This window comes from Drosophila ananassae, chromosome 3L (genome assembly GCF_017639315.1).
Source record: "Drosophila ananassae strain 14024-0371.13 chromosome 3L, ASM1763931v2, whole genome shotgun sequence".
In the NCBI taxonomy this organism is placed as follows: domain Eukaryota; kingdom Metazoa; phylum Arthropoda; class Insecta; order Diptera; family Drosophilidae; genus Drosophila; species Drosophila ananassae.
Window position 1 is genome coordinate 5726783 of NC_057929.1, and position 23879 is coordinate 5750661.

Here is a 23879-nt window from a genome sequence, read left to right on the forward strand (position 1 = left end):
CGGAGTTTTGTTTTTTTTTTTTGTTTTTGTGAAGAGCAGTCTAACAATAATGATACATTACACAATAAAAAAGGCATCGTTGATTTGCACTACACAAATATTATTGTATTTTATCGTAATATTAGTAAAATCACAGTGAAATATTACTGCACGCCGTAGAGTTAAAAATGTAGTTCTGTGCCTCCAGAATGTGCATTTCAGTTATACAAATAGCCACTAACAAGATGATATACCCGCTATATCTGATCGCGCGCAGGAAGTCCCACAGTTTGTCGCAGAATATGCTTAGGAGCACACAGTGGAGCAACGCATGGACATTGACGATCCGCCACATCCACGCCACGCAGAAGAACCAGCTGGACTTGAAGACGTAGTCCTGGCAGTGCGACTGCCCTGTGCTAACATCTTCCCGCTCCAGCATGTTCTGGTAGACGGCTATGTAGCGATTCCACGCCGTCGAGCTGAGGAGTAGTTGCCCTGTGAAGCTGATCACGTTCTTGGCCACTTTGCGTGTTGTGGCCTTCATCTTGGGTATCATCGTTGGTTCCGGTAGCTTGGTGTCGCTCATAGGTATGATAGAGTAGCCTCTTCGGGGGGGATTGTTCTTCAGGTAAAAAAATATACCAAGCAGCAGGGCTATACATCCCAGGCCATCGCACAAGCCGTCTACATAGTAACCCGAAGTACCGATCTCGGAGCGTTCACCACGGATGTGCTTCCGGACTCGTGCCACATGCCCGTCCAAGTCGTCCAGGAAGGTGCGTATCTGGAACAGGAGCACTCCCAGTCGGCGGTAGCCGAGACTGTCGGAGGCCACCAATTTGCCCGCCAAACAAGCCACACCCACGTGAAAGAACGATATCATGTTGGGTGTGATGAAGGTGGAGCGCGAAAAACCGATCACATTGTCGAATATCGTGGCCAGCGGAGCAAATAGATAATGATTGGTGTGGTCCAACAGTATGGCTTTGACCGTGACATGACAGAGGGGATTTATATCACAGGATATCCAGGTGTGATCCTCGTAGGACGGCTGCTTCTCGGCGGTGGGTAGTTTCGTGCTGCTGCCAGATTCCGACGTCGACTGGGCGCTGACGGAGCTAGTAGAGACATTGGTGTGGTAGTTTCGTTCGATAGTGTAGTTGTGGATCCGCAGATAGAGTTCAACGTCCATGAAAATGTAGAATATGATCAGCAGGAAGAGCAGCGTTAGCAGGATCTTGCTGATCTGTGAACTGGGCCCAATCATCTTTGATTCTTTGAGGTAGTGATTAACTCTAAATTCTTAACGAAGCGACTTCACGAAACTGAAACAACTGCAATGACGAAAGAGAAGGGAATCGTATTATAATATTTGTTTATGTTCCAACGCCCAGCCAGCAGCAGCCCAGCAAGTGACTCAATTTTCCCATACATACTGGACTATCAGGCCACCACCCCCGACAACCCTAGTGCTATCTGCAGGTATTTACGGAAGCTTTTAGCATTCCCCTCAGAATTAAACTTGCTATTAGTAACCTTTTAACTGCCAATGACGATTAACAGGCTTTCGGTAGTTCGGGTGTGCTGGTGTGTGGTGGGGGGGCACGCACCGAATAAATCACACACACCTATCCTATATATATACACCTGCGTTCGTGTGTGTGATATGTATCTATGTATGTGATTGATAACTGAGCATATGCTGGTATTATTAACAAATTAAAAGAGTCACAATGACCAATTGGACTCGATATGGGGGCAATTGGGGTTTACGAGCTGCACTCACCGCCTTGCTGAATCATTACGAATATACTGTATCAAAAAATTGTCAACATTCTGTTTATATTATTGATATACAAATATACTGTTCGCACGACTTGTAGGGCTTTCTTTCAATATTCCACAAATCTTTCCTTATATATACATATAGTTAACAACAAACACATATATTTTTACTATTGGTACACATAGGAGATTGTAAATATAGATGGTTTCTATTTTTTCGTAATTTCGTAAATTTTAACTTTGCCGAACAGTGTGGCCGTGCGTGCACTGGATGGAAAATGCCACCTATCGATATGCAGAATTGACGCGCCATCGATTATTGACCATTTGAAATTGCCAAATATCGCAGGGATTATATTTATTAATATTTAAGTATTTCAAAGTTTTGTTAGTCTTTTGAGAAAATATATAAGCATCAGCTACAAAATTTTAAATAAAACGGGTGCCCGTACTAGTATTAGAGATAGCCACTTGAGCTATCGAAATCGCCGGACTAAAGTTCCATCGCTGATTTAGTCGATAAAGTACAATTTGTTTTAAATTATTGTAATACTTTTAATATATTTGTAAGACCATGATTAAACACGCTTTAAGAACGGTGGCTCAGCGGAGCCGCAGTCTGCTTGTGCCAAGTATCACAGAGGTCCGCCAGCTTCACTCATTTCCCGCAAAATTCAGCAAAGCCTACGACCACGATGGAAAAACAAAAGTTTCCATTTTCAATACGGAAACAGATCTGGGACTAATGATAACAGGCTACAGCCAATACGGATTCAGGCTTAACAACGACATGGTCCTAATTGGCCCAATAAGCGTGTTTCCCAGGTTGGTTCCCCTACCTGAAAAATATGGCCTAATTATGTAAACACAAGCATGCAATGTAATGCATTTATATTGTATGGATTTTCTATTGAGTGTTTATATTACATGCTATTTTCTTCCTTTAAACCAAACTGAGGCTTAACATCTCTCGCTTATGAATAAAACTATATACATTTTAGATCTGTGCTATCGTGGAATGTCAACAGTTTCGAGGACATCAACGAGGAGAGTCTCAGCTTGTTTCCCACTCTGGAGCCCAAAATAGATGTTCTCATTATTGGCATTGGAGACCAAAGTCCCCCTCCAAGTCTCTCCAAAAGGATTGTGGAATTTATGAAGAAATACAAGATAAACGTTGAGGTTCTTCGCACCGAACAGGTATGGACTTCCTCGCACTTAAAATACCAGTATTATAGTACGATTTGTTTTTTAGGCTTGTGCAACTTTTAACTTCCTAAACGCTGAGAACCGCATGGTGGCGTGCGCGTTGATTCCTCCACTTCACGTTACCTACAACGAGAACGACATCCTCCAGGCAAAGTTGAAAAAGAAAGAGCTTTACGAAACGGATTAAGTGCAATGTTAGGCTTGTCTTGCTGGCGCTGTGACCACTTTAGAAGTTAAACAAATTGTAAATTCAGTTTTTTTTATTCAGAGATACGTATTTTTAAATGTATAAAAGCTAGGCAATCTCGCAGTTGAACTGCACTCTTTTTTTCAATCTTCGTTTCCAATTCTATTTCGATTTCAGTCGGCAGTGGCGCCCGGATAGCGCTCGAGAAGCATGGCCACGCCCTGGCCGCCAGCCGCGCAAGCAGCAACCACGCCCAGTTTTCCGTCCTCCCGAACCAGGCGGTTGGCTGTGTGCATGCAAAGACGAACACCTGTGGCGGCGAAGGGGTGGCCGATGGACAGGGAGCCGCCCCAGTTGTTCCACTTGGACAGATCGGGGGTGCCTACTTTCTCGTTCAGGCCCATGTAGGTCTTGCAGAACCAGTCCGAGTCTAGAGCCTTCAGGTTAGCCACGATTTGGCCAGCGAAAGCTTCGTGGATCTCCCACGAATCGATGTCCTTCAGAGTGAGTCCAGCCTTCTTCAACAGCTTGGGAATTCCGTAAGCGGGTCCCAGCAAAAGCTGGTTGACTGGATCCTGGGAGACATACAGGAAGTCGCGCAGATAGGCCTTCGGCTTCAGGCCCAGCTGCTTGGCCTTCTCCTCGGTCATGATCAGGCAAGCAGAAGCACCGTCTGTGAGGAAAGAGGCATTGGCCGCAGTCACGGTGCCATAGGGCTTTACAAAGGCAGGCTTCAGTTTGGCCAGGCTCTCAGGGCTGGAAACTCGAATGCCATTGTCCTTATCGACCACCTGATCCACGCCAGACACTTTGAAAGGCACAAGATCCGTGAAGTAGCCCTTTTGTTGGGCTTCCTTGGCCAGAGTGTGGGATCGCAGAGCGTACTCGTCCTGTTCGGCACGAGAGACATTGAAAGCCGAGGCCAGACGATCCGCGGAATGTCCCATTGTCTCTCCGGAGGAGAATTCGGCCACGGCGGGGAGCTCGGGTGCCAGGAATCCGGGCCTGAATGTAGACAGCAGGGAAAGGCGTTGACCAAGGGTCTTGGCCTTATTAGCTTTCAGCATGAGGGATCGCATCTTTCGTGAATGGCGGATGGGAACATCGGACATGAACTCTACGCCTCCGGCCACAATCACGTCGTAGGTGTTGGTGGCAATCAGTCCCATGCCGGTTGTTATCGCCTAGGAATGTATTGGATTTTTAGTTGTGGAGATAAGTGGGAATTGGGACTTCAATTACCGCGTTGGAACTGATGCAGGCCATTGTGACGGTGTGAGCGGGTGTCTTGTCACTGAAACCAGCCGCCAGAGCAGCCTCGCGGGCTATGTTGGAGGTTTTCACCTCTTGGATAACTGTTCCATAAACAATATAGTCGATTAGCTCTTTGTCCAGGCGATTCTTTTGCAACAACGACCTAATTAGAAAGATTAACTTAAAAAATTGGAAAATATTTCAAAATAAATCAACAAAAACCTACAGAAGCGAGTGCCTGGCCAGCTCATGGGGCATCAGCTTGGAATATGTCGTCCCGGAGGTAAGGAAAGGTGTACGAACACCATCAACCAGTACTATATTCTGACCGTTCCTCTGCTGCTTGGGCTGTGGTGCAGCCACGGCGGCTGACAAGGATCGGCATTGAACTGCAAAAATCGAGAAAAGCAAAATAAATTTGTAAAATATTTTTATTTTTAAGTGTGATGTACTTCGTATCAGTGCCCGGGCCGCCCCCCTATCTCTTGTTCACAAACATTAGCAGACGTCACTGCGAATTTCGAGTTTGGACTTTGGCCCTTGAGATTCAATCGGCCGCTGATGCCACAAAATTGATGAAGGCAAAGTCCAACCGGCATACAGTTAGTCAAGCATAATAGTGATTTAAAAAGAAGAGTATAACTCACCGTTTCTGGAGACGTTCAACAGGTTGAAGGCATTTCCTTTGCCGCAAACGTTTCGGAGGCTCATTTTGCGAAAGTTTTGTGATTTCTCGGAGCTTGTTGCGTTCGACTGCAGCTGTTGTGGGTGATAGTGAGGAGTGCCGGATCGCGGTTTGTTATCGATAATTCATAATGGCGGCCTATCGCAAGCTTGGCTAGGAAACTTTTAAAAGCCGAGACTTAAATACTCTCCCAAAGATGGCTTTTTTTATTTAATCGTAAAAATAATTAAGAACATTCTGTAGTATACGCCCATATGCGAAAGGATCATTGAAACTATGCAAAAGAGTTTCTCCAATATCCTTGAACCATGCTGGGCCTGATTATCCTATTAAATGTTCTGTTTACGATGCACGAACGTCCGTCTACTTGTCACTTTGTAAATGAGCCGCTACCCTTTCCTATAATGGCAGGTAATTAACCTTGTCCTTGAACTGCAGTGTAAATAATTGGTGCAGCAGCTAAGGACGCGGTGTATGCAAATGGGCGCAAATATATACCTGAAAAGAGTTGGCAATTGGTAAAATAAATAAAGAGAAGAATCAATATATTTGTAAAATTGATGAAACTTATAGATTTAAGATACTTTTTTAAGCCTCGAAACATTCTGCACTTAAAAGAGAGTATATTTATTGTCATTTTCAAAGGATATATGTAGCGTGTAAGTGGGTGTTTTTATTACCATCTGATGGAAATAGGTTCAAGGACAAATTTTTTCCCTAAAATGGTCAAAGAAAGGGTATGCAAAGTAGGCCGCGTGTGCATTCTAAATGACGGTCGTTAAAGGATAACAATGGAAGCAAATGATGAATAGATCGTAGCTTATTGGTGATGAAGGACATTGGTGTAACCTTTCTATTTTAGAGCGTAGAAACGTCCTTAAATACATCCATATGTGTACACATTTGTTTCAGTTTCTGAAGTCGTATTGCATTTTTCTTATTTCTACCTACATATACATACATAGCTATCTTTTATGTTAGATTAAGTTAATATTACTTATTTTAATATATTTTAATATAGTTTGGGCTACATTGTGTAGGACCTTTCCTTTTCTTTTTCTGTTTTAAATCTTGTAGGTTAGATCAAGTTCTGTCTTAGATCAAATAACAGATACTTTCTTACTTTCTAGTAATAAAAATGAAAACTATAAAATAAAAGCTTATGTTTGAAAGATGTTTTTGGCGGGAAATTCTTACAGGCATAAAATGGCGAGTGAGAAATATTTTGGCGGGAAGCAGCTTTAGGTGGAATTTCAAAGTGAGGTTGGTCGTTTCTTGCTGCCAGATCTTTATGTTATTTAAGTTTCCAAATCGATTAATAGTTTCTTCTGATCTTTGTTTTAATTTTCAAAAAACAAAATGGTAAAATAATCAAGCTAGATGGAAAAAAATATAAAAGAGATAGTAATTTAAAGATAATTTGAGAAACATAAGAAGCAGTTTTTACATTTTATCTCTGCCTTCTCTTTTCGGGCGGGCTTTTCTGAGCCTTTAAGTCCCAACCGGTTAGAAAAAGCACAGAGCAAGCCAAACAGCTGAAAGAAGACAATTTGGGCACACTTTTTCGGACAAGATCCGCAGTTCGGGCCACACTAATGTGTGTACAGTGAAACCTCAGCGAAGATCAGGCCGCACGATGGGACAACAGCCATTCCACGGCCAATCGAAACAAATCGTTCAGAGAAGACAGACGTTCGAACGGAACCGTGCGCGCGTAAATTGAAAGTGGAAGCAAAAATAGAGAGAGCGCAACGGATCTCTCACTCTCGTCTCGTCTCGTCTCGTGCTTCGTGCTTGCGATCGCACTCACACTCGCTCTCGCGCCAGAAAAAGTTTTACCAATCAAGTTTTTTATTTCGCAATAAAACAAAAACAAAAAAACAAAACTTCAACCTAGTTAAAGTTAATGTTGCTGTTGTTGTCGTAGTGAACTTTTGTGCCTGTGCATGTGCATGGAAATTGGTGTTCGTTGTTGGTAGTTGGGACCACTCTGTATGTGTGTTTGTTGCGTCGCCGAGGCAGAAGAAAAGTCGCGCACTGGAACCAACAAACAACAAAAAAAAAAAAAGAAAATCCACCAAAAAAAAAGAAATTACATTTCCGTTCAAGTGCTCCGCTGCTCCCTCCCACACTACACCCTCCAAGAGAGTGTAACAAATATGATTAAAAGAAACCTTTACATTCCGATGGCCAAGTGAATGTTGAAACCGAAAGTTGTCAGATTCAGACCATTATGAATTATATCGAAAAAGAAAGGATTAGAACGTGACTAAATACTTATCCGCTCGATCGTGAAAGTGTTCCCAAGTACCCAAACCCACGGATACGGCCGCCCAAAAAGAAATTCATTTTGGATTAAAACTAACTGCTGAAAACAAACTTAATGAAAGAGGTAGGTTCGGGTTGGCTTTTCCCAAAAAAAAATGATTATTATCTTGGGGCTTTTTGGGGGGAGGGGGATTGCAACATCGGCCAGTGAAACACGGCCAGCGAAAACCTGCAAGATAAAGATGTGAGTTGTTTTTGTTGCTGTTGGTGTTGCTGTTGGTTTTGAGTTGTACGTGTGTCTCTTTGTGCACCTAAGCACACAAAGCATCCAAGGTCAGAAACTAACTTAATAGTGGTAGAGAAAACAGAAAACAGAAAACTGAAAACATTCCAAGCTCGGATCGCTTCGGAAGCTTCGGTGTTCGTGCGATCCAATCTTCGTCGTGTTGTTGTTGATCATCATTAGCGCAGCACAACCAACAACAACAATCAAAACAGCAGCAGCGTAACAAGCGCCCAGCTAAAATACAAGAAAGGCTTAGTGACCTTCATCGAGTGCTTTTTGTCAGCGTCTGCGTAATGTGCGTATGTATGTATGTATGTATATATGTATGTCATGAAATTTGAAGACACACATTACCACCTCACGCACACTTCTCTACTCACGACCAACTTAACTGCTTTCCAATAAGAGTGAAGGTGAAAAAAGCCCACCTCTAGCATACTATCACGCACACACTCACACTAGCTCATGGTTACAGGGCCGATCGCGCAGATGTTACAAAATATGTTCCGTTTCCATGTAGTATGTAGATGAATGTGTGCCATTACATAGTATTTACATACATACATACCATACATATGTAGTATGTAGCGAAAGCTTTGATTTTTAATTAATTGATATTCTACAACATATGTAGGCTGGAGAGAAAGGGAGAGGCAAAGTGCATTCTTCCCATCCAAACAACTGTTATCCGTATCTTTTGCAGCCTATCGTATCGTATCTCGTCCCTCTCGTATCGCCTTAGCTTATAAGTTATGTAATTCAAATTTGGGTCACTTTTACGAGTGTAGCATTTTACAACAAGTACAATGGCGACGACGGCGACTGACTCTTTGCCATTTTCCGTGCTTCTTTTGCCAAGGGAGCTTTCGTGAAAGGGGAAAGAGAGCGACCCAGGGCAGGGGCAGAGGTCGGCGGAGGGGGAGGGGGAGAAGAGTGGGTTTAAAAACTCGTTTTTTACCTTTTTACCTTTTGCGAGCTGGCGCGATCTGCTGCTAGCTGGCTGGCTCGGTTGGTGGGACTTTCAAAAAAAAAAAAACCGTCGTGTTGCCCGTTTATTTATTCGCTTTCTCTTTTGAGGCCTTCGATCGGATGAGTTGTGCCTGCCTGTCCGTTCCCGTTTCCCGTTCTCTTCCACTTGGAAAATAGACATGTGCTTTATATTCGTAAACATGTCAAGTCGCGAACACTCACGCAATCTGCACACCCACACTCTCACACAAAAATGGTGAAAGAGTAATTGTAAAATATACATACATACATACATTACATCGGAACGATGACGACGACAAAAAATCCGAAAGTGTAGAGTGCCACAATACATACATACATATGCGATTGCGTTCTCTGTCCGTTTGTATGTATGTATGTATGTCGATATGATTTTGGTTTTGTTTAGCTTTTGCTGTTGCTTTTGTTGTTGCTGTTGCCTTATACCCCGATCTTACAAAAACACACACACATAGACTGTACATACACAAGCATAGAGAGAAAAGCTTTTTGTGAAAGGTGATTTTTATGCGCGCATTGTGAGTTAGCGCGTTTTGTTTTTGTCTCGCTCTCGATCGTTTCCTCCTCCGTCTTGCCCCCCTCACCTTGTCCCCTTCGCATTCTCATTTCCAGTCGCGGTCCGTATGTATTGCAAAGAGAGGAGAAATGTTGAAATGCGAACAGCGCGCCGCTCTATATCCCTTTCCTCCGTCATATGTTCAATTAAAATTCATTTCCAGTCCCTTTCCAGTATATTTTTCCAGTTAAGCGATTTGTATTCCAACTCCAGTGTAAGCTATCCTCTCGGTCAGAATGAACTTTCACCTTTTTTTTTTTTAATGGAGAGATACCTGTCTGTAACTTTACTGTTGCGAAATCTACTGGAAAGCCCTGCTGGAAAGTGAACGGCCATGGAAGCATAAACTAGTTGGTTTTGGAAATCAAGCGTTAGAACTGAGATCCCCCTCTCCTCTCCACCTTTCCCCTTTCATAACCCCGCGATCTAGACTCTTTTCAGCTTTCGCTTCCCATGGAAATACAACAAAAAAAAAAAAAAAAAAAAAAAGCATTCCCATTCTCTTGATCTCCGCCAAGCCAGTCATTCAAGTTTTATTGAAAGTGAACGTTTCGTCTCCACGCCATCGAAAGAGGGATGGGGAGCTGGGGTCTGGGGGGGACATGGCAGAGACGAAAGATGGGGACGCAGCAGAGCGTAACAAAAAGCAAGACTATCTTTCTGAAGTTTTTTTTTTTTTTTTTTCGAAATGCTGCTGCTGAACTTTTAGCTTCGCTTTTGGTTTTAAATTTTAGTCTTTTTTTTTTTTTGTGTTTTTTTTTGTGGGGCCATGCAGACTGGCACTCACACACACAGAGGAGCACAAAAAAAAAAGAGCTTACAAGCCATGCTCTTGCACAATACAATAATGGTGGCCCCCCCTTACACTAACACTTAAACAAACTGCAGCCACACACATACACACATGCAAAGAAAACTTTGGGGGCTTACACCGATACTATCGCACGGGGCAGCGAATTTCTGTGTAACAATTTCATCGCATCGCGCCAAACTCGAACTCGAAGCCGAAGCGGCAACACCAACGCAATGGGAAAGCTTTTTTGAGGCAGGCTACCACAGCAACAAAAGCAACAACAACAACAATAGCGTTTCTTTGGCAATTGCTGCTGAAGTTAAGCTTTCATCTTTTCCAACAATGACGAATGAGGTGGAGAGGGGGAGGGGAGAGGGGGTAGGGGGTATTACAAAAACACCAAGTACAGACAAAAACCTAAAAACCTGATTAGTAAACATTTACAATTGCTTTATGTGCAGTTTGTTAATGCCAGCAGATTACATACATACATAATGTTATGATGTATGTATGTATTGTTATGCTGAAATTCCAGTTGGAGAAGTACCGTTATGGAAAGCACTTTCAAATGGCGATCCTTTTTCTAACACAATAGCTGTCTGTGTAGGTGAGCGTGCAAGAGTGTGCATGCATGACACAATCGCTGGAAAGAGAAAGAGACATGAGAGCCCGGAGGAGACGAGACACTTTCGGTGAAAGGCACAGAGGCACTGACAGAGCTGGTAGAGATTGTGTAATAGTGGCCAAAAGTAACCGAGAAACAGAGACAGATGCCAGACAGACATTTTCCATTCCGAAACTTTCTATTTTATGGCATGTGGAGTATGATTATTATATAGAAATTATTTTCATTTCAACTTCTACAGATCTCACATCGTTTTAAATCCACTCTTTAAATATAATAGTATTTATGGAAGAAAAAGAACTTTTTAAATCTTAAGATTGGGGTGAGCTTTTTTTTTTGAAGAGATGCACTTTTCGATGCAGTTTTTCTTGCAATTTAATACTTTGTGATCTAGTCTGTAATCTCGACATATTTGCTCTTCCATTTGCAGTTTCAAAGAATGTTGATGTTGCAATATAGCAAGCATGGCGAGTGCATACTCAAGGAAATCGGAGCAGCCTTCAGAGGGGAGCACCCAGCCGACCTCACCATAGTCTGCGAGAACAAAGTGAAACTGCATGCTCACAAATTGGTCCTGGCAGCAGCCAGTCCTCTCATCAGGTACGCTAATTATTTCTAAATTTAAAAAATAATAACTTATTAATTATTATATTATTAGAAATCTATTGGAGGACACTCATTTGAGCGACTGCTCTACTACCGTTTACTTTCCCGATGTGAATGCCACCTATTTCAAATTCCTGCTGGACTTTCTCTACTCCGGCCAGACGTGCATCACATCGAGGGATGTCAACTACCTGCACGATCTGCTGCTGTTGCTCCAAATCAAATCAGACAGCTGGAAGACCACCGACTCGGCCTATCTGAACAGCAAGTGTGGCGGCAGTTTGAGGGAGCGGGCCGACAGGCGAAAGCAACAGTTCGCCTCGCCGCATAATCTGGAGGAGCCCGATCAGACGCTAAAGTATGAGGTGGACAGTGTGGATGAGTCGCGTCATGCGGCCGACTTCTCGGTGGCCTACAATTCGGGGGATAACTGCGAGAGCGCCAACGAGTGCGAGCGAAGCGGTGGCGGTGGCGTCCACAAGGACGAGGATGATGACGACGACGACTGCACCCACAAGGACAACAAGAGCGACAAAGACACCGACGAAATAGTTAATCTCTCGAATGCCCCACCAAGCGGTAACAGCGGCAGCAACAGCAACATCAGTACCAACAGCAACCACCATCATCAGCATCAGCATCAGCACCACCCTCACCACCACCACAACAACAATAATAACAACAACAGCAGCAGTTCAGCTATTAATCCTGTCAACCTATCACTTGACCTTCGGACAAAAAGCGAGAACTCCACCAGCAGAACCCATGGCTCCGGATCAGATCACAGTGGCATCGACCTGGCGGTTAACGCCAGCGAGAGCACAAAACGCAAAGGACTATTCTTCGACTCGCACAAGGACGTTATGAAACCGCTGTCCGATGGCTCGGACATTAACAGCTCGCCGGAGAACTATGTCGTGACACCGCATCGAAAGCGACGGCCGGGATTCCACAATACACAGAGTGACAACCAACCGTTCACCTCGTACCAGCACAATTTCCTCGAGGAGCTGCGCCTGGTCAAGTCAACGACATCGCCCATCTCTGGCTTTGGGTCGGAGAAGAACATGTTATCCCACCTAGAGGACGGAGCCCTGAACGGAGACACCCTGACGCCGGACCGAAAACAGTTATTGGAGGCGCAACGCAATCGGGCCCAGAGCCCCGAGATACCAATGCATCTGGGGCCGCAGTTCGTCTACCAGTGGCAGTCCAATCAGAATGCCGCCATGTCCGCAATGCCCAATCTGCAGTCGCGACTCTCTAGTCTGTCGCACATCAACCTGAACCTAGACCATCCGGAGGGTAGGAGTGGTTCCGCATCCGGTTCTGGGTCAGGATCGAATCTTGCCGGCAGCAATACACACGCCTCGTCGGTACGAGAGTATCGCTGCGAGTACTGTGGCAAGCAGTTCGGCATGTCCTGGAATCTGAAGACCCATCTGCGAGTTCACACCGGCGAGAAGCCGTTCGCCTGCCGCCTCTGCGTGGCCATGTTCAAGCAAAAGGCCCACCTGCTGAAGCATCTGTGTTCGGTCCATCGGAATGTCATTACCACCACCAACGGAGCGGATACGGAAAACCGATACAGTTGCTGTTTCTGCTCCATGTGCTTCGAGTCGGTGCAGGAGCTAGTGCGCCACCTGTCTGGACATCATAATAACCTGCTGCTGACCAAGAACCTGCGCGAATAGCTAACAACCGATCATCCCGAGTATCCGATCTGTCCGATCTGACCGCCGGACGGACCACTGCAAAGAGACCTGAATTTTAAATAATATACAATACAATCGTACGGTAACAGTAACAGATTTAATTGCCTATTGTATAAATATGTAAAATGTACATTTAAATCGTAAGTTTACCAACACATTCACGCGACTCCGCTCGATATATAATATATGTATACATATATATATGTATATTTTACCTAACCAACATGGCATGGAGCTCCAGAACCGAATCCCGCATCCCTACGATGCGCACAGGAGGCCAATCACATTGTTGTTTTCTCATTTAAATTTTATTCGACATTCAAATACTACCCTACCCCCTTCCCCCCATTCAACAATACTTCCACTAATGCGCTACTACGACCCCCCCCCCCCCCCCCCCAATCTTTTTAAAACGGCTGGTCCATTCATTAGTGGAGCAATTTATAATTTAAGGATATTTTTATACGCAAGGTATTGTAATTTCTATTGTATTTCCAAAATGTCTTACATGAAACTTCATTACCGGAAATTTTTGAATAACTTTTTGATACACTTTATTTCATGTTAAGATTTCACACATATTCCCTCCTAAGCCGCCAATAAAAGTGTAAATTGTACAGTATAAATTGGCATGCTCGCAAAAAAACAAACAAAAAATAATAAGAATCAGAAAAGCATTTCCGTTTTGTTTATACTTTTTTCAAGCAATTTTTTAGAAATATATTTTATGTTAAACCGAAAACTTGATTTTTTTTTTTGGTTTTTGGGGTGAAATACTAATGCTTTTACCAAGGAAGTTAGAAATTAAGACATTTTTTCAAATAATCTATTTGTTCCGAAACATCCACCATTTTGTAACGGAAACGATCAACTCCATATATCGATAAATTTGTGTAATTGAGCTTTTGGTTTTGGTATTTTTTCAACAGGTGGGCACACTACAGTCATCAGTGGTGGTCATACTGCGTCAATACGATTTAAAATTCAAAAGTTTTATTTATTTTGTAGAAGAATTAAAAAGGAGGATAGAAAAATGCGATTAAGCTCTTATAAATTTGTAATACTTACTCCATGAAACGCATATCAGCTGTTTCTAAACATTTGAATATACATCTCTGGCAAATTTTTCAAACTGCGCATTTGAATAGTAACAATGTTTGGCGCCAAAGTGGCGCACGCCATGGGTTATAGAATATATTCGCACTGTCGCCAAGTATAACAAAACAAGGAACAAGTTGGTCAGACGATTGCTGACGATTCGTGTTAACGCTTGGAGTTAACGTTTAGTGTTATTTTTAGTTAAAAATTGCATCTGAGAAGTCGGTTCGAGAGTTGCTAAGCGAAAATGTGGATAATTTTAGTGCGGTGCATGTTGAAGATTGGAAACTGAATTCCCCGAGAGATAACTTCAAATCATAATAGGTCCATCAGTCCACAACATAACGCTTACGCCCACACTCCCACACGCACATCATATGCCCAAATACACGAGAAGAAAAGATTCGATTTAGTAACGAACGCTACGCTAACGGTGATTGCGAGCTGTTAAAGGAGCAGGACGAAAGGATACGCAAGGACGAAAGATTACCATGGCTTTGCCGAAGAAAATTAAATGTTTTAAATATTTAGTTTACAGTTATGTGTTTCTTCTAGCGGTAAGTTTGCAATTGTTTTTCTTTATTTTTGTTTTTTTTTTGCCTAACAAGGCAATATAATTACTTGTCAAATTACATAAGGTAAATGTAGAAGCATCGTTGCTATTGCGACACGCAGAATGTGTGAGAGTGTGTGGTAAAAACTTGCCAAATCAAAAAAACAATTGTTAATTTCTCATCAGATAGAAATATAAAAGATATCTTTTAAGAATTAAGATTTGTAGTACGTTTGATTATTTTGAAATGTGCTAAGTTATTCATTCAGAAAAGTGTGTCAGCTCATTACCATTCAATCCATACGTCAAGTGATGTATCCACTCATGTAGAAAACATTATTGACATGTTTGCTCAATCGCCCAAGTGCATTTTTTACATTCCAACACCCCTGGCCGAGTGTAGAATCAAGCATCCTCGAGAATACATACATCCATACATACTATAGCCATAGTATATATCTTTTGTGTACATCACTGACGGGCATCTGACGGGATAAAGTCACACGGTTTTAGTCCCGACTTCGAGTGACCTTGAGCTACTTAAAAGCTGCGCCTATATGTACATACATACATATGCTATATACGACCATGCTACTTCTTCATTGCGTGACGTCAAAAGGGAGTAGACGACCATGCTACAGAGTAGCATCCTGAATACACACCACACGGTGCAGTTAAAGCCTTTCCACGGCCTTTCCATCCGTATTTGTGTGGCGGGGCCACCTTGAACAGAAAAAGCTGCGATAACAGTCAAGGACTCTCCCGAAACACTACAATCTTGCTTGGATTTTCTTTTTTTTTCGCCCCCTCTTTCCAGCTAACTGGTGCTGCGCAAATATTCTTGGGCACATCCCTGCTATGGGGACACTCGGTCTACTATGGAATTGTGCAGAACAAGTTGTGGGCTCCGGCTGCAATACTTCTATGCCTGGGCCCCGTGACCTTCATCCTCTGCTGGATGGGCTGCCAGGCCACGAACCAAAGGAAACGCTGCCTCCTGGGAATGGTAAATGGAATTGCAATTAACTCTTATCATAATTAATTATTTTCATTCAACTATCTACAGTTTGCTGCCCTCTTGGTGGCCTGCATATGTGTTCAATTCATCATCTGCGGCTGGTCGCTGGCCATGCGGGAGAACCTTCCCACATCCGTAGAAATCTTCATCGACGACTCCTTTGTAGAGTTTTTGGACAAGTTTTCGCGCACCAAGGTGGATAACCTGCATTTGTGGAACAGGATGCAGTCGCAGGTGAGATAACTTAGATTTAAATAGAAATTCTAAGCAAATACTTACCATAATTAATCACATTTAGCTTCAATGCTGCGGAGTGGACGGACCACTGGACTACCGCCGACTTTCGCTGCCCTGGTCATGCTGCTCGCGTCCGGAACATGCCTACGAGTCCGCCTGTGACACCCACTACAAGCGCGGCTGCCTGGCCGTCGTCTCAGAGCAGATCAAGAACCGCCTATTGATCACCGCCTTCGGAGCTGCCATTATAGCCATATTCCAGGTGACTACTAACTAATTTATTCTATAAGTAGATCTAAAACCCAAATGTATCTTTCGATAGAGCCTTGGAATTTTCTGTGCTGTCCACCTGACCATTTTGTTCGGCAAGAACGACAATACCCATCCAATGAATATGAATCGAAAAAAGAAGCAACAGCAATTTTTGCCACTAACCATACAGGATAAGCGACATGACCTACCGTCGCCCATCAATCTATCCCCTTCCGCACCAGGGCAGCGGGTTTTAAAAACTGCTCTGCCCCCAGCCATGCACAAATGACAGACGATTAGCTTTTAAGATTGAAAAATTTATGAAAACTCCAAAAGAAAAATTATAAAAAAAAAACACACAAAAAAAAAATGTTGTAAACTGAGATGATGGAATGAATATAACTGTGACCCTCAATGTTACGTTATGGTAATTTTAAACAATTTAACGTTCGAGAAAAGAAACAACATTTGAATTTGGATTAACTCTCCAGTAGTTTAATTAAAGCTTAAAAACAATTGGATCTAACTTGTTTTGGCCAGGGGGTCAAATGTTATGCATTGTGCGTGATATTTGGAGGGACATAGAACGTATCAACTGCCTTTGGCTTCTTCTTTTTGCCGAACCAGCGCTTTGGATAGTACACCTTCTTCTTGTAGATCTGTATGTCAATCTCGTCCTTGTTCTCGAAGTACCACAGGTTCTGTCGTTTCAGCTCCAGCTCGCTCAGGGTCTTGTTGATGTTGTCCCTTCGCAGATCAAGGCTTCGTTCCTCGGTCTTTTTACTTACGGCTTTTTCAAACTCTACGGCCCACTTCTGGTAGGAGTCGCCGTAGTCGGCCAGGAGTTTGGGCTCATACTTCTGGGCACTGCTTTTGACGCTGTTTTCCAGCTGCTCTGCGATGGCATTGGTTTTCGTTGTTTTCTCAAGGGCGTCCTGTAGAGACTTGACAAGTTCCTCCGCCCCTTCCAGCTTCGAGCCCTCTGCTGCACTTTGTGCAGCGGTAAGAGTGTCCTTGTGGAAGGACTGCTTGTTTTTTTCAAGGAAACTGGAAGCATCAGCCAACTGCCCGGCTATAACATAGCCAAGTAGGGCAATGTTTTGTTTAAGATCTTTCAAGGACCCTTCACCCGAACCAATTTTAACCATAGCCCGTCCCAGTTTTTTCTCTTCGGTTTTTTCGCTGGGATCTTCGTGATAGTTGCGGATAAATTTCACACGTACTTTTTCCTGCAGTAGAGAACGGGAGATTAATATAAACAACTTTGACAGACTTCTTAATCTTACCACATCGGAAGCCTTGGGAGCGGGCTTGTCCTGCGGCTCTGCAACTACGGGCTTGAAGTCTTTGGCATAACCATAGAACGACTGGAGCGCCAGAGCCTCGACCAGCTCGTTGTTGCATAAGCCCCTTTCCACGAGAATGGCAGCCACTTGAGCTGCTTCCACAGCGTTGCCGTTGTGCAGCAGGACATCCATCAAATAGCAGCCGGAAAACTGGTCAACAAACAGGCCGTATTGTGTAGGACTCCGTAGCACCGATATCGCTTCCTGGGGATTGGTGGAATCTAGCAGCTGTTTGACCAAAACACTTGGAAACAGGGGCACAAGACTAGCTTCCTTTTGGCTCCTGCAATAGTTATACTGTAATGTTAATCATTCATAGCAAGGGGAACACGAACCTGAGCTTGGCTAGCCTGTCGACTAGATCCATGGGGCGGTTATCCGGATTGACGAAGAGGTCCAGATCCATATTGGCAGCAACATGGCTTGCAGCGGAAATCTTAGGGCCCTCGTTGGCCAGCTTGTTGAATTCCGGCGACAAGTACGACATCAGCCGCCTCGTGGGGAGCGCGCAGGAGATCCTTGATCGCAGCATTTTGCTTATTTTAATTCATAAAAATATAACCAAAAATATTATAACCGGGGCTAATATTAGAGATGGTGCAATGCCGATAGAAAATCTATATATTATTATCGATAAGAGTCTAGTTATAAGCAGCGCCATCTGCAGGGCAAAAATCAAATCAAGAAAAAATAAATTAAGGGAAAGGAATATTTAAATAAAAGAATTGTTTATTTTTTATTATATTTATCACAAAGTAAAATAAAAGGAAAAAAAACGCATATTCTACGATAAAATATAAAACAAAATATGATATTTTAAATCGTTGTACTGTTATGTGGTTTTAATTTTCTAATTGTTGGAACAGTAAAAATGGAACAGGAAATAAAAACTTAAGGATAATAGCAACGAAATACTACATATGTTTTAACTAATATGTATTTTTATATTTCTTATATTTCTAGTAAATTTAAACAATAAAATTATAAGCATTTATAATTTTGCTTTATAAGCAATACTCTATATTCAAATAAATATGAAGAACCTCTGAAATTTTTTCGAGAAATTCGTAGACTTTTATTTAAATATATTTAAAAATATGAATCTTAACATTTGGGGTAAAATGTTTGCACAGATGGTACTTCGAAATCACACAAATATTGGTTCCTCATAAATATTCCCCTTTTCCTTAACGAGTTACGTGTTTCGAGGATAAAATGAACATCGTATACAAGCCACTCTATAAGCTCCTTAAATTCCCATAATTCTTTTATATCCTCCGAAACCAAATGTTAATTGAATAGAATTCATGCCCACTCATGGGTAAGTGTCAACAATTTACACGGTTCGGATGACCTTTCCACCCTCAATCGTCACTCCCATAGAATTTCAATCAGCTGAGCCCTGATTCCAACATTATAGCAGATGTCCCTCGGGCTGGTTGATTTTAGATATTTTGGAGTGGAGATTCCAAGAAAAGAGCCAAAAACTGGTACACAGATCTTATTTATTTAACGCAAATTCGTTCCAAAATAGATAGTAAAAATAATATCAAAATTATTATATTTTAAAATGTATATTAGTATTTACATTGATAGGGATTTCTATATTTGATCATATAAGCATTTCATTTGACGGGAGTTCTGTGATCCTTTCAGCGACGGACTTAAGTACTTCGAACCAGATCCAGGATTTTTTCGACTATCCATCTTAATGGATTTATCTTTCATTATGTAGATGGCATGTCTTTCCTGTTTGCGAAACTTGGCTCTTCGGTTTTGGAACCAAACCTGAAATATTGAGAAAATAGTTTTGAAATTGTTAAAGGTATTTACAATCATTCTGAAAGAAATTCTGCTAGGGTTATTTTTTCATTTATTTTTCAGAATTAGTTTATAGAACATTTTTATTTAAAATCTATATCATTTTTGGAAATCCTTCTTTATCCTTTCTTAAAATGATTTATATTTTCAAAAAAACTATTTGATTAAGAAGTAAATAAGAGGTTTAAAGTTTGTAGTTTTTGTTTGAAATAAGTTTGAAGGATAATTATGGTTATTATGGTATTAAGATTTATTTAACCTGGACTCGGGCTTCAGTCAAATGTAGCTTGGATGCTATCTCCTCTCGGGTGTAAATATCGGGATAATGGGTCTCTAGGAATATTTTTTCCAATTCGTTGAGTTGGTTCGATGTGAATGTGGTTCGTATACGTCTTTGTTTAGATTTATCCGTCAAACTCAATCCTTCATCTCCATAGGATTTTAAATGGAAATCTGAAACTAAATGGCACTGTAGTTGGAACTTTTATACGAATATTTTTAGAAGGATTCTTTTAAGTTATACATTTAATCACATAATAATAATGTTAAGTTAGTAACCTGAGTTATACGACGCAATGTTGTGAGTTCCAGGGTAAAACTCCGAAACTGTGGTGATTTTAGAAAATAGTAAGCTCGATTCCTGGTTTAAGGAACTCCTTATAGCCGTCTCGTTGGCACACAACTTATAGCTGGAGTCTATCATTAGGTTATAATGATTCATGTGATTCGCGACAGATAGTCCGCCATTGGTATTATTGTTGTAGAACTCCGAGTTAGCGTTGTACAAGCAGTCCTTGTCAAAATTGGTCTTATTTAAGAATGAAAATTCCATTGCACCACAAACTTGTACAATTTATGCACCACATAAAGAATTTTATTAGACGTTAGTGAGACATTTGCTCAATAAAACACATAGTTATAGTTAGCGCGGATAACACAATTTTTAACTGCCCTTGAATAAATAAGCTTCGATTACGATTGTATCAACTATACAGCCTTTGGACGAAAAAGGATGCTGCACTTGTCTCCGGAGAAAGGGACGGAAAATTTCATTCGTTTCCGCGTTTGGAGGCGGTGCTAACGAGCTCCACTCGACATAAGGGTGGAAATTGGATGAAGCGGCGCGTGCCATCCACTGTCACAAAATTCGATTATTTCTAAAAATTCACATATAAATCACTCACAAAATTTTCAATTTTATTACACTAATTTTTGCTAACAAATAAGCTATAAAAAAGCTTAATATTTTATGCAATAGTCATATATTTCAGAGTTTTTAGAACCAAAATAAGTACAGGACATTGTTATTATCCTTTTTAGGGTTATTTTTCGAGTGCATCAATTTTCACAGGCCTCAAAAAGCAACACTCAGATTAATCTTCTGCCGAAATACCCAAAGAGAATTTCAAATATTCTTTCCAAAGCCAGTTTCAGCCTTAAACACCAGAAATATGATATTTAGAACTAAAATAAATTAAAGTAATTCTACTAATATCTTTCTAACCTTTTAAAAAATTAATTAACAGATATCTGCATAATAAATTTTAATTATTTAAGTTTTAAAGCAAATGAAAGAGTATCTGTCAGTTGGTTTTTATTCATAAACTTTTGTCGAATGTTATAAAACAAATGTTTTTGTACCAACCAACAATGAACAAAGGACACCTTACTATCTTTTCTGGTATGTACCAGGATATTAAGCTGATTGAAGGACAATTTTGTGCACATGAAACACCCTCCTGCAGGGATAAGTGCTTGCTTAATTGATTAAACAATTGTTTGATTGGATCTTATTTTGTTTAGACGTTAATCTAACACGGATGTTAATTCTGTAACGGCTTAGAGTGGCTACAAAAAGACTGATTAAAATCGATTACTATTCCATAAAGTGTATATTAAAAGTGTTTGTTTAATTTATTAAAAATTACAAAAAAAGAAATTGTTATTTTATTCGCAGAAATATAAGAAAAATTGAAAAAAAAAGGAAAAAAAGTTATCTCTCTCTGATAAAAGAATAGAAGTAGCTTAAAGGTTTCCATTTACGTATACTCTGGTACACGGGTATTGTATTTAAATACTTTCATGGTAGCGTGAAGTTGCTTTTCTTTCGTTAACCAACGACTTGGAACGCATATCGCGTTAGTCTTTTGAAGAAAACACTGTCGTGGTTAAAGTAAACTTCCACAAAGCTGGTGTAGGTCTACCACATATGTATCTATCAGAAAGATATGGTGATGAAGTCCGCATTTATCTCCTCTATGGGCTTTCCGGCTCCCTTTTTATGAATGATAGGTAACCTATTGAGCTCATCGGACGAATTCCTGGGCCTCTCCAGAAAGGCGATGGGCGATGGCTTGGACGCCTCGGAGAACTGCTATCTGGCCTACCTCGTCCGCCCCAGAATGGCGATGAATGGCGCCTTGAGCTCCTCGGTGGCCTTTCTCGACCGCTCATGATAGGCGGTTGGCTGCGTCGGGATCTTTCCGGAGAGCGGCTCCTTGGCGATAGGATTCGTCGGGAGCTCGTGGGAGGACTTTCTCGTCTGCTCCCTGATGGTGATGACCGCCTTGAAGAGTCACCTCGTCCTCCCCTGGAAGGCGATCGGTTGCGCCTTGAACTCCTATAAGGGCTGGATCTCTCGCTTCTGGAAGGCGATGGGCTACGTCGGGATCTCATCGCTTGGCCTTCTCGTTCGGCCCTGGAAGACGAATGCCTGCTCCTGAATCTCTCACCAGGACTTCCTCGACCGCTTCTCGACGCAGATGGGTTTCGCCGGGAACTTATCGGAGGACTGTACCGCCGACTTCTCATTGGCGGCATGCTGCGCCTTGTAGGCATCACAGGACTATATGGCCGGCGCCTGGAGAAAGTGCTTATTGATTGCTTAAACTTGAAGCTTATAAAAAGGCTGAAAAAGTTAACATTTTAATTGTTCCTATCTACTGTAAGTTTTCTAAAAAAAATAAAAATATACCTTTGTGCGTCAAACGACGTGGTGCTGCAAAAAACGTTTTTTATTCTTTACTTGCCGTTTAAAACAAACTTTCTAAAACTAATTTACCTGTCAATGGAGTATTTAAATAGGCCCATTTTCTAAATTGCCAAATTTTCCTCTTTTTTTTCAACCACTAGCAACGATGACAAGCTTTTCTTTTCAGTAACGTTGCCACATTGCTGTAGAATTGCGATTGTTGCAATTATGAATGACACGTCATCTTTCTTTAATGGTCAGATCGTACCTAGAGCCCTAAAATATATGACCATGAATTGACCATGAACTTTAATATAAAAATGTTTACACATGTCAAAGTTTAGATCTTATTTATAACTTATAGATCCACTTATATTGGCCATGAAGGCCATGATTATGAAGATTACCTTGTAAAATCCGGTATTTCTATTTTGGCCCCAAACCAAGCCCATATCTTGGCCAATTCCCATCCGATCCTTAAGCGGAATACCTTAAACGATTTGTGGTTCGATTCCCCTTCAATCTGCATCAAAACCTGGCAACAAAATTTTCGATCCCTATTTTTCAAAATTTTCTGATGGACCCCCTTGTGAAATGCAGGATTTCCATTGTGGCCCCAAACCAAGCCCATATCTTGGCCAATTCCCATCCGATCCTTGAGCGGAATACCTGAATCGATTTGTAGTTCGATTCCCCTTCAACCTGCATCAAAACCTGGCACCAAAATTTTCGATCCCTATTTTTCAAAATTTTCTGATGGACCCACTTGTGAAATGCAGGATTTCCATTGTGGCCCCAAACCAAGCCCATATCTTGGCCAATTCCCACCCGATCCTTGAGCGGAATACCTGAATCGATTTGTAGTTCGATTCCCCTTCAACCTGCATTAAAACCTGGCAACAACATTTTCGATCCCTATTTTTCAAAATTTTCTGATGGACCCCCTTGTGAAATGCCGGATTTCTTTCTTTTTTTTGGCCCCAAACCAAGCCCATATCTTGGCCAATTCCCATCCGATGTTTGAGCGGAATACCTTAAACGAATTGTAAATTGATTCCCCTTTAATCTATATCAAAACCTGCCAACAAAATTTTTACCTGGAATTCCGTAGAATTTAACCAAACTATTACCTATTTCGGGACGCTATAGCAACCTAGTTATTATCATATTCTTTTTACATTTTACATAGGGTGGTGGTTGAAGACAAAGGAGTTTGTCAGGACCTTGGTCAGTTAAAGAATGTCCTGTAAGGGTCGTAAACACTTTTCCTTCCGACCAAATGGCAAGTGGTTGTAGGTGTCTGCCGACTACCAACTGGTTTTTAAAATAGTCATCTAGTCAACGGCTACTAGGAGCAGCGGAGAGTATCGAAGCGTAAAGGTTTTCCAACCCCCGCTTTCAGTCATAGGCCCAGGCACGGGTGTTTACTATAGCAGCTGCAAGCACCGATCCCCTCCCCCAAAACATACATATAATAATGATTCTACCAGAGTCATGCACAAGTGGCACGGGCTACAATGGGCCAAAGGGGCGACGAGGATCGTGTGCCACACGATCGGCCAGAGAGGAAGTGGCAGTATTAGGTCCGGCATTATCTCGAGAAAAATATGTATGGTTACGCTGG

At 41.8% G+C, this 23879-nt stretch overlaps 8 protein-coding genes across 9 annotated transcripts; 3 read left to right on the forward strand and 5 right to left on the reverse strand.

Moving 5' to 3' along the window:
- Window positions 1–83: 83 nt before the first annotated feature.
- On the reverse strand, window positions 84–2062 carry LOC6494919 (ceramide phosphoethanolamine synthase). Of its 2 annotated transcripts, none has more exons than XM_001959385.4 (2): window positions 1769–2062; window positions 84–1316 (listed from the first exon to the last, which is right to left on the reverse strand). In XM_001959385.4, the coding sequence occupies exon 2, from the start codon at window positions 1247–1249 to the stop codon at window positions 131–133; it is 1119 nt and encodes a 372-aa protein (XP_001959421.1). In that variant the 5' UTR covers window positions 1250–1316; window positions 1769–2062; the 3' UTR covers window positions 84–130. The 2 variants fall into 2 exon arrangements, with proteins under 2 accessions (XP_001959421.1, XP_044571113.1); XM_044715178.1 differs by lacking the exon at window positions 1769–2062 and adding an exon at window positions 1419–1527.
- A 182-nt stretch (window positions 2063–2244) lies between these two features.
- Window positions 2245–3292, forward strand: LOC6495713 (NADH dehydrogenase [ubiquinone] 1 alpha subcomplex assembly factor 3). The gene is made up of 3 exons (XM_001959386.4): window positions 2245–2592; window positions 2769–2967; window positions 3023–3292. Exons 1-3 carry the CDS (start codon window positions 2342–2344, stop codon window positions 3161–3163), a joined length of 591 nt encoding a protein of 196 aa, XP_001959422.1. The 5' UTR covers window positions 2245–2341; the 3' UTR covers window positions 3164–3292.
- On the reverse strand, window positions 3219–5222 carry LOC6494918 (trifunctional enzyme subunit beta, mitochondrial). The gene is made up of 4 exons (XM_001959387.4): window positions 5065–5222; window positions 4644–4806; window positions 4406–4580; window positions 3219–4347 (listed from the first exon to the last, which is right to left on the reverse strand). Exons 1-4 carry the CDS (start codon window positions 5126–5128, stop codon window positions 3337–3339), a joined length of 1413 nt encoding a protein of 470 aa, XP_001959423.1. The 5' UTR covers window positions 5129–5222; the 3' UTR covers window positions 3219–3336.
- A 1476-nt stretch (window positions 5223–6698) lies between these two features.
- Window positions 6699–13488, forward strand: LOC6495714 (transcription factor Ken). The gene is made up of 3 exons (XM_001959388.4): window positions 6699–7494; window positions 11069–11238; window positions 11297–13488. The coding sequence occupies exons 1-3, from the start codon at window positions 7486–7488 to the stop codon at window positions 12936–12938; spliced, it is 1821 nt and encodes a 606-aa protein (XP_001959424.1). The 5' UTR covers window positions 6699–7485; the 3' UTR covers window positions 12939–13488.
- A 687-nt stretch (window positions 13489–14175) lies between these two features.
- LOC6495715 (23 kDa integral membrane protein) lies at window positions 14176–16638 on the forward strand. Its single transcript, XM_001959389.4, has 5 exons — window positions 14176–14614; window positions 15428–15616; window positions 15677–15862; window positions 15927–16127; window positions 16188–16638. Exons 1-5 carry the CDS (start codon window positions 14549–14551, stop codon window positions 16404–16406), a joined length of 861 nt encoding a protein of 286 aa, XP_001959425.3. The 5' UTR covers window positions 14176–14548; the 3' UTR covers window positions 16407–16638.
- LOC6494917 lies at window positions 16591–18082 on the reverse strand. Its single transcript, XM_001959390.4, has 3 exons — window positions 17799–18082; window positions 17404–17746; window positions 16591–17346 (listed from the first exon to the last, which is right to left on the reverse strand). Exons 1-3 carry the CDS (start codon window positions 17993–17995, stop codon window positions 16669–16671), a joined length of 1218 nt encoding a protein of 405 aa, XP_001959426.1. The 5' UTR covers window positions 17996–18082; the 3' UTR covers window positions 16591–16668.
- An 874-nt stretch (window positions 18083–18956) lies between these two features.
- LOC6494916 (homeobox protein ceh-17) lies at window positions 18957–20269 on the reverse strand. The gene is made up of 3 exons (XM_001959391.3): window positions 19843–20269; window positions 19544–19737; window positions 18957–19251 (listed from the first exon to the last, which is right to left on the reverse strand). The coding sequence occupies exons 1-3, from the start codon at window positions 20114–20116 to the stop codon at window positions 19066–19068; spliced, it is 654 nt and encodes a 217-aa protein (XP_001959427.1). The 5' UTR covers window positions 20117–20269; the 3' UTR covers window positions 18957–19065.
- A 917-nt stretch (window positions 20270–21186) lies between these two features.
- LOC26514243 (serine/arginine repetitive matrix protein 1) lies at window positions 21187–22529 on the reverse strand. Its single transcript, XM_014908507.3, has 3 exons — window positions 22346–22529; window positions 22259–22282; window positions 21187–22192 (listed from the first exon to the last, which is right to left on the reverse strand). Exons 1-3 carry the CDS (start codon window positions 22372–22374, stop codon window positions 21541–21543), a joined length of 705 nt encoding a protein of 234 aa, XP_014763993.1. The 5' UTR covers window positions 22375–22529; the 3' UTR covers window positions 21187–21540.
- Between the last annotated feature and the right edge of the window lie 1350 nt (window positions 22530–23879).

Excerpts from the sequence above, each read along its gene's own strand:
- LOC6494919 (XM_001959385.4), bottom strand. The coding sequence starts at position 1,249 with ATGATTGGGCCCAGTTCACAGATCAGCAAGATCCTGCTAACGCTGCTC.
- LOC6495713 (XM_001959386.4), top strand. The coding sequence starts at position 2,342 with ATGATTAAACACGCTTTAAGAACGGTGGCTCAGCGGAGCCGCAGTCTG. Across the intron at positions 2,593-2,768 it reads CCAATAAGCGTGTTTCCCAG|ATCTGTGCTATCGTGGAATG; the intron begins GTTGGTTCCCCT and ends TATACATTTTAG. Across the intron at positions 2,968-3,022 it reads AGGTTCTTCGCACCGAACAG|GCTTGTGCAACTTTTAACTT; the intron begins GTATGGACTTCC and ends TTTGTTTTTTAG.
- LOC6494918 (XM_001959387.4), bottom strand. The coding sequence starts at position 5,128 with ATGAGCCTCCGAAACGTTTGCGGCAAAGGAAATGCCTTCAACCTGTTG. Across the intron at positions 4,807-5,064 it reads GTTGAACGTCTCCAGAAACG|TTCAATGCCGATCCTTGTCA; the intron begins GTGAGTTATACT and ends CGATTTTTGCAG. Across the intron at positions 4,581-4,643 it reads CTGGCCAGGCACTCGCTTCT|GTCGTTGTTGCAAAAGAATC; the intron begins GTAGGTTTTTGT and ends CTTTCTAATTAG.
- LOC6495714 (XM_001959388.4), top strand. Across the intron at positions 11,239-11,296 it reads GCAGCCAGTCCTCTCATCAG|AAATCTATTGGAGGACACTC; the intron begins GTACGCTAATTA and ends TTATATTATTAG.
- LOC6495715 (XM_001959389.4), top strand. The coding sequence starts at position 14,549 with ATGGCTTTGCCGAAGAAAATTAAATGTTTTAAATATTTAGTTTACAGT. Across the intron at positions 14,615-15,427 it reads GTTATGTGTTTCTTCTAGCG|CTAACTGGTGCTGCGCAAAT; the intron begins GTAAGTTTGCAA and ends CCCTCTTTCCAG. Across the intron at positions 15,863-15,926 it reads GGAACAGGATGCAGTCGCAG|CTTCAATGCTGCGGAGTGGA; the intron begins GTGAGATAACTT and ends AATCACATTTAG.
- LOC6494917 (XM_001959390.4), bottom strand. The coding sequence starts at position 17,995 with ATGCTGCGATCAAGGATCTCCTGCGCGCTCCCCACGAGGCGGCTGATG. Across the intron at positions 17,747-17,798 it reads GACAGGCTAGCCAAGCTCAG|GAGCCAAAAGGAAGCTAGTC; the intron begins GTTCGTGTTCCC and ends TAACTATTGCAG. Across the intron at positions 17,347-17,403 it reads CTCCCAAGGCTTCCGATGTG|GAAAAAGTACGTGTGAAATT; the intron begins GTAAGATTAAGA and ends TCTCTACTGCAG.
- LOC6494916 (XM_001959391.3), bottom strand. The coding sequence starts at position 20,116 with ATGGAATTTTCATTCTTAAATAAGACCAATTTTGACAAGGACTGCTTG. Across the intron at positions 19,738-19,842 it reads CATTGCGTCGTATAACTCAG|ATTTCCATTTAAAATCCTAT; the intron begins GTTACTAACTTA and ends ATTTAGTTTCAG. Across the intron at positions 19,252-19,543 it reads TGACTGAAGCCCGAGTCCAG|GTTTGGTTCCAAAACCGAAG; the intron begins GTTAAATAAATC and ends TCAATATTTCAG.
- LOC26514243 (XM_014908507.3), bottom strand. The coding sequence starts at position 22,374 with ATGGGCCTATTTAAATACTCCATTGACAG. Across the intron at positions 22,283-22,345 it reads TTTAAATACTCCATTGACAG|CACCACGTCGTTTGACGCAC; the intron begins GTAAATTAGTTT and ends CGTTTTTTGCAG. Across the intron at positions 22,193-22,258 it reads ACGTCGTTTGACGCACAAAG|CCTTTTTATAAGCTTCAAGT; the intron begins GTATATTTTTAT and ends TAACTTTTTCAG.